The 14,373-nt window shown below is 45.4% G+C and overlaps 1 protein-coding gene across 2 annotated transcripts in view; it reads left to right on the top strand.

The window, feature by feature from the left end:
- NSUN7 (NOP2/Sun RNA methyltransferase family member 7) overlaps positions 1-14,373 on the top strand; it is a 298,057-nt gene that overhangs the window by 267,135 nt on the left and 16,549 nt on the right. The window contains exon 11 of one of the 2 annotated variants that reach the window (XM_029588977.1): positions 13,435-13,558. The exons of the other annotated variant lie outside the window; for it this stretch is intronic. Coding sequence (XP_029444837.1) covers positions 13,435-13,558 — 124 coding nt within the window. The remainder of the gene's footprint in view (positions 1-13,434; positions 13,559-14,373) is intronic. 2 annotated transcript variants of the gene reach the window in all.

Below are 14,373 nucleotides of genomic sequence, written 5' to 3'. Positions count from 1 at the left end.
CCCACCCCACCTCACCTCGACAGATACAGAACACTCCTCTACATTTACAGAACAGACACCGACAAAGCCAAGCGTCAATTCTACGGGAAAAAAATTCATCAGCACCAACATAACCCCAGAGCACTATTCGAATTCGTCTCCAAACTCACACAAGCCAACCAGCTCTCCCCAGCATCAAGCGGTAACGCAAAGACCTGCAATGAACTTGCCCGCTTCTTCTCTGAGAGAATCTCCAATCTCATACCTTCCAATCTCCCCACAAAAGAAGAATCACCAACCCCACTCAGCGAAACACCAATCATCTGGTCCAACTTCGAGCCCATCGCCTCTACCGAAGTAAAGAAGATCATTCAGAAAATAAACCCAGCATCACACCCCATCGACACAATCCCAGTCAAGACTCTCAAACTTATCCCCGAAATCATCTCCAAACCCATCGCAGACATAATCAATACCTCACTTGAACAAGACATCTTCCCCGAAGCCCTGAAATGTGCAATAATTAAACCAATCCTCAAAAAACCTCAGCTCAACCCCTCCAACCTCTCCAACTATAGACCTAGCTCAAATCTCTCCTTCATATTCAAGATCATCGAGAAACATGTGAACCTCCAACTCTGAGTACCTAGAAAATCACAACCTCATGTTCCACAACCAACATGGCTTCTGAAAATCCTTAAGCACCGAAACCCTCCTATTTCCTGGCGTGTAGCCAGATGGACTCAGAACAAATGGGATAGTATCCGCGTGCTAGCAGTTGGAGACGGATCTGACGTTAGCACGGGGGTGTATATATCCCCACAGGAAGCGTAGCTATTCAGTAATTTCCGTCTCCAAAGCAGTTTGGAGTGCCTGCACGCTAGTTGAGCGTGCTTTCCAAGGCTACTTTGTGGAACCTCAACCTTGTTTTGGATTTCCTCGCGGGATCCACCTTCAGGCCCCTTCGGGGCCTGTCTCTTCGTTCTCTAACCTTGAAGATGGTGTTCTTGCTGGCTGTATGTTCAGCCCGCCGCATCTGAGCTACAAGCATTTTCCTGCGTGATCCCTTTCTCAGAATCACTCCGGAGGCTATCCATCTTCGTACGGTTCCCTCCTTTCTACCTAAGGTGGTTTCACAGTTTCATCTTAATCAAGCCATATCCTTGCCTACCACGGCGGGTCTGAAGAAATCTGAAGAAGGGCGTTTATTACGCCATCTCGACATTGGCAGATTGCTGCCCAGATATTTGGAACTTACACAAGACCTACGAAAGACGGACCATCTGTTCGTCCTGCACAGCGGGAAGAAGCAAGGTGAAGCGGCCTCGCAGCCCACCATGCCCGCTGGATTAAAGAAGTTGTCAGAGAAGCGTACGTAGAGGCTGGGAAGTCTCCGCCTCTACAGGTCAAGGCTCATTCTACCAGAGCACAAGCGGCATCTTGGGCGGAATCCAGGATGCTATCGCCTGCGGAAATCTGTAAATTGGCGATGTGGTCCTCCCTCCATACCTTCTCCAGGTTCTACCGTCTGGATGTCCAGGCCAGGGAGGACTCAGCATTTGCGAGGGCGGTACTACATGGGCCTCAGGCAGCCTCCCGCCCAGGCTGGGAGTAAAGCTTTTGTACATCCCATTTGTTCTGAGTCCATCTGGCTACATGCCAGGAAATGTTGAGATTACTACCTGATAATCTCCTTTTCCTTAGTGTAGACAGATGGACTCAGCATCCTGCCCAGCTGCCTGCGTACATGGGTTTCACCAATTCCAGGTAAGCCATGTCATGTGTTTCCATAAGAGCGTACACTCTACCAGGGGTCCACGCCTTCCGGTTGGGAATGCTGGCGGTCTCCAGCTACTATCAATCGGTCAGGGGAATCCTGTTTCACTTTTTCACTGAGCGTCAGTACACACATCTATAACAGCTTTTGCAAGGAAGATTACTGAATAGCTACGCTTCCTGTGGGGATATATACACCCCCGTGCTGACGTCAGATCAGTCTCCAACTGCTAGCACGCGGATACTATCCCATTTGTTCTGAGTCCATCTGTCTACACTAAGGAAAAGGAGATTATCAGGTAGTAATCTCAACATTATCTCTCACAGACACAGCCCTGAGAGGCATAGACGCCGGTCGCTCCTACTTACTCATCCTACTGGGCATCTCTGCCGCCTTTGACACCGTAAACCATGACATTCTCATGACACGACTGGAGGAGATCGGCCTTAGAGAAAACACCCTCAACTGGTTTCAATCTTACCTCTCCAGCCGATCCTACAAAGTTCAACTTAATAGCTGCGAATCAGACCAATACCCACTTCCTCATGGAGTTCCCTAAGGTTCCTCCTCCTCATCAACCCTGTTCAATATATACATGCTCCCGCTTTGCAAATTCCTCACCAGCCTGAATCTCGTTTTCTACATCTACGCAGATGACGTCCAGATTCTCCTCCCCATCAAAGCTTAACCAACACCATCGCACTCTGGGACAACCTTGCCACCCAAATAAAGATCCTCCTCTCTCAGATCTCCGTCTGCCTCAACGACAAAAAAACTGAAATACTACACATAACTAACAAACCCTCTACTAGAACCGACAGTGACCTCTCCTCTAGCCAACACCCCCCCCCCCCCCCCTCATCAACGAGGTCAGAAATCTCGGCTTCACCCTCGACTCGGATCTCAATATGAAAAAACACATCAGCAGGACAATCAGAGGGCTTCTTCAAGCTACAAGTCCTAAAAAAACCTCAAACCTCTCCTCTTCCACCATGATTACCGCACAGTGCTACAATCCCTCATACTTTCCAAGCTAGACTACTGTAACTCCCTCCTCACCGGACTGCCTGCCTCCACATTAAAACCCCTCCAACTGCTACAAAATGCAGCAGCCAGATCACTCACAAACATCAACCGCTCAGCACACATCACCCCTATACTAAAAGAACTCCACTGGCTCCCCATACCCCACTGGTCACAATACAAAATTCTCACCTTACTTCATAAAACCATCAGCAACCAAAACATCAAGTGGACAAACGACCCTCCCCAACTACTCAACAGCCAGAAAAATCTGCGATCTCAAAACACAGGCCTTCTTACCAAACTTGCACACCTCTCCTCCACCAGACAACGCACCTTCTCTGTAGCGGGCCCCACCCTCTGGAACAAGCTTCCCCCCTAACTCAGACTGGAACCCTCCCTCCACTCTTTCAAAAAGAAATTAAAAACCTGGTTATTCCTAAACGCCTACCAACACCCCACCTAACCCACCCCCCCTTTTAACACCCTCCGTCTCCCCTGCTCAAATGCTTATACTGATACATGTGCCCCCTCAAGACTCTCCGCCACTCGTTTATTTAAAGCTCGTTCCCTAAATTTTTATTACATTGTATACTTAGTTCCAACCAGTCTTTGTTAAATGCAAAATTTTTGTTACATTGTATACTCAGTTCCAACCAGTTTTTGTTAAATGTAAAATTGTACAACCCTTGTCATACTGTTCCAATTGTTATGTGAACCGATGTAATGTACGCCAACGAATGTCGGTATATAAAAGCTAATTAATTAATTAATTAATTTTTCTTAGCATTCATCATCTGTCTGACCATTTTGTCCAGGCGGACGGTAGTATACTCCTATCACTATACTCTTACCCATCACACATGGGATTTCTACCCATATAGATTCTAATGAGCATTTAGTCTCTTGTATGATCTTCATCCTATTGGAATCTATATCCTCCCGGACATAAAGTGCCACACCCCCACCAAGTTGATCCTCCCTATCATTGCGATATAATTTGTACCCTGATATAGCACTGTTCCATTGGTTATCCTCCTTCCACAAAGTCTCTGTGATGCCAGTTATGTCAATCTCATCATTTGCTGCTATACACTCTAACTCCCCCATCTTACTTCCTAGACCTCTGGCATTGACATACAGACATTTCAAAGTGTGTTTTTTGTTTGTATTAACAACCTGCTTTTCAGTTGTTGGAGATAATTCGGAAAACATTAGCTTCGGTGATTTTTTACATATAGGCACATGCACTATGTTTGCTTTTAATGGAACCTCTGTTGGGATGCCCTAACTCTCCTGTTTCATTAGTATCCTTCAAGGATATATTTCTCCGAACCATGCACTGCTGAGCAACTGTCGGCTTTCCCCCTTGTTCTAGTTTAAAAGCTGCTCTATCTCCTTTTTGAAAGTTAGTGCCAGCAGCTTGGTTCCACTCTGGTTAAGGTGGAGCCCATCCTTTCGGAAAAGTCTCCCCTTTCCCCAAAAGTTTCCCCAGTTCCTTACAAAGCTGAATCCCTCTTCCCTGCACCATCTTCTCATCCACGCATTGAAACTCTGGAGCTCTGCCTGCCTCTGGGGACCTGCTCTTGGAACAGGAAGCATTTCAGAGAATGCCACCCTGGAGGTTCTGGATTTCAGCTTCCTATCTAAAATCCTAAATTTGGCTTCCAGAACCTCTCTCCCACACTTTCCTATGTCGGTGCCCACATGTACCATGACATCCGGCTCCTCCCCAGCACTGTCTATAATCCTATCTAGGTGACGCGTGAGGTCTGCCACCTTCGCACCAGGCAGTCCTCACGTCCACCAGCCACCCTGCTATCTACATTTCTAATTACCTGCTATTAAGTTCACTTAGAGAATAGCCACTGCCATTATCAATGGTTACATGGAATAGACTTAGTTTTTGGGTACTTGCCAGGTTCTTATGGCCTGGATTGGCCACTGTTGGAAACAGGATGCTGGGCTTGATGGACCCTTGGTCTGACCCAGTATGGCATTTTCTTATGTTCGTATGTTCTAATAATGGAATCACCAACTATGATGGCCAGCCTAACCCTTCCCTCCTGGAAGTCCCTGCCCTGATTGCCTGAATCCTTATTGAGGTCTTGGGGTTAGTGTTCCCTCTCCCCTTGAATCAGAGAGAGGATAGATGGGGAATCCCCTCCAACCCTCTATCTGATCCCCTGGAGGCCCTATTCATTGCCAGAAGACCTCTCCTATTCCAAGTTCATGGATAAGTTGTGGAAAGTCTTGGGATTCAGAGGACCTCCACACTGAAGATTTTTACTTTCTCCGGATCCTGGACATTCCAGCAGAGCTTGCAGCAATCCTGATACACTACATCCTACTAAAATTGCAAACAATTTGTAAGAAAATGGTAACCTGCCCCCCAATAGCTAGAAAACTGGCCCTTAAGTAAAGAGTCCAGCAAACCCCAGGATTTAGGGTGGTACAGTTTCTGCACCAGTGAGTAATAGTGGAATCAGCACTGAAGAGGGCAAAGAAGACTAGGATTTTCTCCAACATCCCACCAGGCAAAGGCCCTAGGCTGTTGGACAACTTCAGGGAAAAAAGTTTTCCAGACCCCTGTGCTCAATGGCCACATAGTGGCCCATCAGTTTTATATGATACAGTACTTACATGATTGCATCCGGAAGCTGAAGCCTCTCCTAAAGTCAAGAGAAGGAGACCAGTTGGGGTGTCCACAAGCTGTCCAAGATGAAGAGGGATGCAAGTGGTGTCTTTTTCACTCTGTAATCAAATCATTTGATAACGCAGCCAGATTGTCTGTAGCTGCCATTGGCGCATACTGCATAGCTTGGTTAAGGGCCAGTGGTCTATGTGAAGATGTACACAATAAGTTGGTAGATGTCCTGCTCTGGAGAAAACCTCTTCGGAGACAAGCTCAGGGAAACAGCTGCCCAGATCAAGGAGCAACATGTTGCCATCCAGTCTACTATGGATTCCAAGCAACCAACCTTGTCATGATGTCCATACTATGTTTTTAAGAATTCCTACTTCCAGAGATACCCCTTCCTCCAATTTCAGCAGTATTGTGCACCACCTGTGCTTCAACAGCAGCTTCTGGCTTGGGAACATCAATGTGAAAGATTTGAACTGAAGACGCTGTGGCAAACCCAGCCCAAAACTGAGCTTACTTTATGACAAGACTTGACTTCCTGGTTTTCAACTCTCCGGAAGGGAGATTTCACCTCTAACTGAATGAGTGGGGAAAAAATCACCAAGGATTGTTGGGTGCTTATGATTTTGGAGTCTGGTTACTGTTTCCATTTCATCTGCTTTCTGGCGCCACCTTATTTTTCAGCTTTCAGTAACTCAACTCTGTATCAAGGTAGAGTTGCTTATCCCAGGACAAGCAGGATGATAGTCCTCACATGTGGGTGATGTCACTGGATGGAGCCCTATCACAGAAAACTTTTGTCAAAGTTTCTAGAAACTTTTGACTGGCATACTGAGCCCACTGAGCATGCCCAGCATGCCATTATCCCTCGAGCCACAGGGGTCTCTCTTCGGTCTTCTTTTTTCTGTGCTGCAGTTAGCTTCGCGGTTAAGGAGCCCTGTGTGGTACTTCACACATTTTTCCTTCACAGAAAAAGTTTTAAAAAATTATCAAAATTTTTCTCCTTCATAGAGGTCTCCCGTTTTTTACATCGATCAGTGAGTAAACTGTTTTGCGGTCGATACCATTCTGTCGGATTTTGTTGCCAGAAGGCTGTCCGGCCTTCAAACAATTATTTGTAATGGCAACTGGGTTCAAAAAATGCCCAAATTGCCCTTGGACAATGTCAATTACTGACCCCCCCATGTCGAGTGTGTCCTTTGTTTGGGCCCAAGACATAGTGTGACTGCATGCCCTCAATGTGCTGAAATGATGGCTAAAGGCAGACGGGCCTATTTGGGAAAAAATGGAAAGCCTTTTCCAAATTCAGCTTCTTCCATCGACGTCGACGCAGTCGTCACCAGCAGGAACGGCTAAAAAAGTGGTCATTAAAACCAAGCGGCTTCATGAAGGAAGTGGTGACTACCCGTCCCCGACGCTGTCAAGGTCATTGATAAAATTGACTTTGGTGCTGGAAAAGAAAGGTACCGAGCACCAAGAGAAACATTGACGAACTTCCACGTCCGATGTCGGCTCGATTCCCGGGGTGGCGCCAATGACCATCGAGCCGCCACCGAAGAGGACTAGAGCAGAGGAGCCATCTACACCCTTGATGCCTCTTAGTCCAAGGCGATCCCCACCGCTATCGGTGCGAGGTACTGTGCCTTCACAGGGACCTGTGGAAGAGCCAGTTCCACCTGCTCTGCCACCCCCTATGCTGCTCTGACCTCACCAGCTATAAGGGAGGAACTGGACGGGTTCATCTGCCTGGCAGTAATTGAAGCTCTTCGAGATCTCCATCCACCGGTGCCGATGCCAGCACAGACACAGGAGCCATCTGTGTTTACACAGTTACGTGCAAGAATCGATGCCTTAATCGGTGCCCTGCCGACGCAACCACTGCCATCAAAACCGATGACACCGATAAAAGACCTAACACAGATACCAATTCCCGGTTCTTCGGATGATGAAGCCTCACTCAGGTTTTAATTTACTGATGCCTGAGCCGATACCGGGGCCATCGGGTATTTCTCAACTGAGGTGCCAGACTATTCCATCGGGGCCATCGATTCCACATCCACCTCCATCAATGCCACCGAGGTCTCATCCAAAACCATCAATGCCTTTGTATCCTTTGATGCCACTTCTTCCTCCTCATTCCACTCCTCCACATCACACCTTATCAGATACGTGGGAGGATGTGGATACCGATTCTTCCTCTGAAGATGTATTATCTGACCCATCTCCACCAGAAGAAAGGAGAAAGTCACCTCCAGAGGACCTCTCCTTTTCCAACTTCATAAAGGAAATGTCTGATACAATTCCTTTCCAGTTATTAACAGAGGAGTACACAAGACTTAAAACTCTAGAGGTTCTACAGTTTGTAGATCTCTCCCCCCCCTCCCCAAAGAGGTACTTGCCATTCCAGTCCATGAAGTCCTAGTTGATCTTCAACATAGATTGTGGGAACAACCTTGTTCAATTCCACCAGTGAACAAGCGGACGGATGCCACATACTTAGTCCAACACATACCAGGTTTTCACAAGCCTCAGCTCCCACACCAATCTGTGGTGGTAGAGTCCGCCCAAACAAGATGATAAAGAATCCATCCACATTCATCCACACCTCCTAGAAAGGAGCAGAAATTTCTTGATACTCTGGGAAGAAAGATGTTTCAAGGCTCCATGCTTGTTTCTAGAATTGCCTCTTACCAATTATATATGACGCAATACCAACGAAACTTATGGAAACAGATACAAGAATTGTAAGAATCTCTGCCACAGCAACACCAAGATTCCTTCAATTCTATAATTCATAAAGGCCTAGAAGCAGGTAAACACTAAGTGTGTGCGGCCTATGACTGTTTCAAGACATCTTCCAGGATGGCAGCAACAGGTATTAGCGCAAGAAGATGGACTTGACTAAAGGCATCTGATCTCCAACCGGAGATTCAGGAGAAATTAGCAGACCTCCCTTGCACTGGTGACAACCTTTTTGCAGAAAAGGTGCAAGATGCTGTTGCGCAGTTAAAGGACCATAATAAAACTCTGCACCAGCTTTCCATAGTTGCTGCAGAAACTCCATCTTCTGCAAGGCGAACAAACAGGAAAGATACCAGAAAACCTTATTGTAGACCATGAAGGTTTTATCCTCCAGCACCTCGTGGTAAGACAACAAGACCTTCCCAGAGAGGTCAGTTCAGACAACCAAAAGCATCTAGACTTCAACCTCCTCCTCAGACAGACCCGGCATCGGGGTTTTGAAGTCCTTCCAGAGAACAGCAGCCACTCCAGGAACCTGATCCAGCACTTGTCAGTTGGAGGCTGAATCTCATTCTTTCTACCCAGTTGGACAAATATCACAACAGATCAATGGGTACTATCCATTGTGTCACAAGGTTACCATCTGGATTTTCTCACAGTACCTAGAGATTCCCCACCAAACTCCCTCTGGATACACAAGGATCATACCAATCTTTTACAAACAGAATTATCCACCCTGCTGAGAGCCAGGGCTGTGGAACCAGCTCCCCGACCTCAGCAGGGTAGAGGATTCTACTCCCGCTATTTTCTCATTCCAAAGAAAACAGGAGGACTTCGACCCATCTTAGACCTCCGAAAACTCAACAAATTTCTAAGGAAAGAAAAATTCAGGATGGTGTCCTTAGGCACCATGCTTCCCCTTCTTCAAGCAGGAGATTGGCTCTATTCTCTGATCTTCAAGACGCTTACACTCACATTCCAATATTCCCTCCTCATCGCAAGTTCCTGCGTTTCCTGGTGGGTCATCAACACTTTCAATACCGAGTTCTACCATTCGGACTTCCATCGGCACCCCGAGTATTCACAAAGTGCCTAGCAGTGGCGGCGGCCCATTTACACAAGAAAAGCATACATGTTTTTCCTTATCTGGACGACTGGCTCATCAAGAGTCAATCAAAACAAGGAGCTCTCGACTCTCTCAAACTCACAATCAACCTGCTTCACTCATTGGGATTTCTCATCAATTACCAGAAATCCTATCTCATACCATCTCACCTTCTACATTTTATCGTCAAAAGCCTTCCTACCAAAAGACCGCACAGACACACACTCCAAATTAGCGAAATCTCTGCGCACAAAGACAATGGCTACAGCCCATCAGTTTTTAACTCTGCTGGGCCACATGGCTTCCACAGTCCACGTCACCCCTATGGCCAGATTAGCCATGAGAATAACACAATGGACTTTGAGATCACAGTGGCTCCAAGCCGTTCAACCACTGTCGTCTCCACTTCAAATAACCCACCAGTTATGTTCATCTCTCCTCTGGTGGACGAACACAAACAACTTGCTAACAGGCCTACCGTTTCAGCAACCAGTTCCACAAGTGACCTTAACTACAGATGCATCCACCTTAGGTTGGGGAGCACATATACAAACTCTTCAGACTCAAGGTACTTGGACAAAACTCGAAGCAACATTTCAAATAAACTTCCTAGAGCTTCGATCTATACGTTATGCTCTATATGCATTCAAGGACTTCCTTTCACACAAGACTGTTCTCATACAAACAGACAACACAGTTGCCATGTGGTACCTGAACAAACAGGGTGGTACAGGCTCTTATCTCCTGTGCCAAGAAGCCGCACAAATTTGGGACTGGTCCCTGACACATTCCATGTTTCTCCAGGCCACTTATCTCTTAGGCATACACAACGTACTTGCAGATTGCCTCATTCATCAGTTCCATCCCCACGAGTGGTCCCTGGATCCTTTAGTAGCGACCAGAATATTTCAACGTTTGGGTCAACCAATAATGGACCTCTTTGCATCCGAACTGAATCATAAAGTGGACAGATTGTGCTCCCTACAGAAGTAGGGAAACCGAATAGCCAAGGACGCCTTTGCTCACCCTCGGAACTCAGGCCTCCCCCTGATACCGCTGATAACCAAAACTCTCATCAAGCTACAACAGAACAAAGGGTCAATGATATTCATAGCCCCATATTGGCCTCAACAAGTGTGGTTTCCCATACTTCTCGACCTCTCAATCGCAGAACCAATTCATCTAGGCACAGCACCCACTCTCATAACTCAGGAACAGGGCAGGTTGCGCCAACCCAACCTTCAAACCCTATCCCTCACAGCCTGGATGTTGAAAGCTTGATCCTGCAACCATTCGATCTTTCAACTGTTTCTCAAGTGCTTGTAGCTTCACGAAAATCTTCCACACGAAAATCCTATCGTAAGTGGAAAAGATTCACCACATGGTGCATGCAGAAAAGTATTGATCCCTTTTCCTGCTCCACATCATCTTTATTGGACTATCTCTAGCACCTTTCAGACTCTGGTCTCCAGACTTCGTCAGTAAGGGTACACCTCAGTGCTATCTCAGCTTACTACAAAGGAATAGGGGATGCTCCGATATCAGCACAACCCCTTATCAGTAGGTTATGAGAGGATTAATTCAACTTAAACCTCCTTTACGGCCACCAGTCACAGAATGGGACTTTACTGTAGTACTAACAAGACTCATGCGTTCCCCCTTTGAACCCATAGATTCCTGTGATGTTAAATTTCTTACATGGAAAGTTCTCTTCCTAGTAGCTATTACATCTGCTAAAAGAGTTAGTGAGTTACAGGCACTTGTAACATACTCACCCTATATCAGATTCCTACATAACCAAGTGATCCTATGTACTCACCCAAAATTCCTTCCTAAGATAGTTACTGATTTCCACTTGAATCAGTATATAAATTTGCCCACATTCTTTCCAAGACCTCACTCTCACCAAGGCGAACGAGTTTTACACACCTTGGACTGTAAACGAACGCTAGCGTATTATCTAGACCGCACTAAAGTCTATAGAAAATCCACCCAGCTCTTTGTTTCTTTTGACAAAAACAAACCGGATTTGGCAGTGGGCAAACAAACACTCTTTAACTGGCTAGCAGATTGTATAGACTTCTGCTATGAAAAAGCAGGCCTTTCTCTCCAGGGACGAGTAAAAGCACACTCAGAGCAATGGCAACCTCAGTAGCACACTATCGTTCAGTACAGATTGCTGATATCTGCAGAGCTGCAACATGGAGTTCTCTTCACACATTTGCAGCTCATTACTGCTTGGACAAGGAAGGTCGACGAGATACAGCCTTTGGTCAATCTGTCTTAAAGAACTTATTTCCAGTATAATCCAACTCCTTCCATGTCCAACCTGCTGTGATTTCAGGCTGCCTCAATTTTCCAACAGTATACCAGTTGTGCCTGTTGCACAAGTTGTACGCTGTTTGTCCAACACAAAGCTGACTCAGCCAGTAGCTTGCTAATCACTCATATGTGAGGACTATCATCCTGCTTGTCCTGAGATAAAGCAAAATTGCTTACCTGTAATAGGTGTTATCCCAGGACAGCAGGATGTAGTCCTTACAAAACCCACCCGCCACCCCATGGAGTTGGGTCCGAAATGTTTTATTTTATTTTTTCGCTTACATTTATTGCTACAAACGAGACTGAAGGGAGACTCCTGTGGCTCGAGGGATAATGGCATGCTCAGTATGCCAGTCAAACGTTTTTAGAAACTTTGACAGAAAGTTTTCCGTGATAGGGCCCTGACAAGTGATGTCACCCATATGTGAGGACTACATCCTGCTGTCCTGGGATAACACCTATTACAGGTAAGCAATTTTGCTTTCTCATGCATCGAACAATAGCTTGTCCCTCTCAACCAGCATGACAAGGGATTCTACTCTCGCTATTTCCTTAACCCCAAGAAATCAGGGGGATTGAGGCCTATCCTGGATTTAAAAAGTCTAAACATGACCCTGTTGTGGGAGAAATTCAAAATGAACTTTCTGCACACCATTCTACTATTCATTCAAGCAGGAGAGTGGATGTATGCCCTGGATCTGAAGGATGAATATGCCTGCATTCCCATTCATCCATCCCATTGACAGTACCTTCAGTTTGTGGTGGAGTCTTCTTACTACTAGTAAAAGTGCTCCCTTTCAAACTCTCAGAAGCACTAAGTATTCATCAAATATCTGGCGGTAGTAGCAGCACATCTTTGTCATCAGGACATCTGTATTTTCCCCTATCTGTATGACTGGTTAGTAACGGGGTCTTTCTAAACTGGATTGTTACATGCCCTGCAGAAGACAATCCAACTTCAGTCACTGGAATTTTGTGAAGTTCATGAAGTCTAATCTTGTACCAACCCAAAAGATCAAGTTCTTAGGGGCATGGATAGACTTCTGTAGCAAAGGGTGTTTCTCTCAGAATAGCAAGCATACTGTCTCTGATCCTTGATCCAAGGGCTTATATGGAAGGATCAAGTCCTGCCAGGACGCCATATGGCAGAAGCAGTTCATATCGTTCCCTTGACCCACGTCAACATGACAATTCTTCAATGGGGCCTCTGCTCTTAGTAGGACCAGTAACTTCAATCCTTATTGTCCCCAGTGAGGACAGAAGTAATGAGTCTCTCCAGTGGTGGCTAGACACGAATGTCCTACAGATGGGGGGGGGGGGGGCGCTTCTCTTTGTCTTCTGCCCCATCAAGTAACATTGGCAACTGATGCATCCACCAGGGGATGGAGTGCGCACACGGGTGCTTTACAAAAACAAGGAACTTGGTTATCAACAGAGCAACTGGAGCTCCGATATTCATTAAAAACGTTTTCACATCTCCTTCAGGGAAAAATAATTCTTATCCAAATAGACAATCAAGTAGATGTTCCTTGTCATCAAGCAAGGGGGTCACAGGATCCTGGACTCATTGCTAGAAAGTCCTCATGATTTACATTCTGAGTAACTAGTCTTGCAAACTTTAGCCCTGTGCCGGGCTGTTTCAAAATTACCCTCAAATTGAATAAATAAGCAAAATTCTATTGTAAATCTTAAGGCTAGATTTTTATTAGAAATTGTAGATTCTATAATTTTGAGTGCATGTTAATGGCAGTGCATATATTTGCCAAGCTTCATAGATACTTTATATTGTATACTATGTTTTGAAATTTATATTTTCATAGAATTTTGAATATTTTTACACAGGCTTAGTCCTCCTGTACTTCCACTTTGTCACACATCGGAAATTGTGTTGGCTTCTGATAAATTTTTCAAAGTGGAACCATCAGAGCTAACTAATGGCTGTTTTCTGGCAGTTCTTTCAAGAGAGGTAAGACTGACAAAAAAGTGTGTGTGTAAGAGAGAGAGATGCTGGGAACATTTTAATTTTGACTATAAAAATAAGAGCATACCTTTCAACTTTTTGATATTATAATTAAAAATTAATCATTCTATAATATAAAATGTTACTTTTCCAATCATACAGGCCACTAACAAATATAGTTTTGGAAATGTGAAGTTGACATTACATCTAAATAATTATAAATGTATGACACAAACTTACTATTATAGTATGATCCAGGCCCTGGAATCCTGAAGATATTAAACACTGTAGCCCCAGCTCTAACATGTGAATGACTGCAGAATATACACAGAAGAAAACCGGTTTCATTGATCTATCCTAGCCTATTCTTTGCTTTGTTTATTTGTCTTATGTTGCCAGTTAAAAGAGAGTGTATTTCCTAGCAGGCACAGCAAGACGATTACCAGCTTTCCTTCCTACTTGCCATAGGGTAAAAGAGTAGGTAAGTGGGACAGAGACAGGAGAAAGAAGAGGAGAATTGTATTTCTCACAGGACAAGCAGGATGGTAGTCCTCACATATGGGTGACATCACAGGATGGAGCCCAATCACAGAAAACTTTTGTCAAAGTTTCCAGAACTTTGACTGGCCCCTACTGGGCATGCCCAGCATGGCACTAACCCTGCAGCCAGCAGGGGTCCCCTTCAGTCTTCTTTTTTCCGTGCAGCAGTAGCCTCGTGGTAAAGGAGCTGTGAAGAGATTCCTGACAGGAATTTTCCTCACAGAATTAGTAAAAGTTAAATTGCCCCACAGGGGTCCCTCCTCTAACTTTTTTCTCAGTCC

Source organism: Rhinatrema bivittatum, chromosome 1 (genome assembly GCF_901001135.1).
Source record: "Rhinatrema bivittatum chromosome 1, aRhiBiv1.1, whole genome shotgun sequence".
Lineage (NCBI taxonomy): Eukaryota > Metazoa > Chordata > Amphibia > Gymnophiona > Rhinatrematidae > Rhinatrema > Rhinatrema bivittatum.
This window is presented reverse-complemented; position numbering and strand designations above follow the sequence as displayed.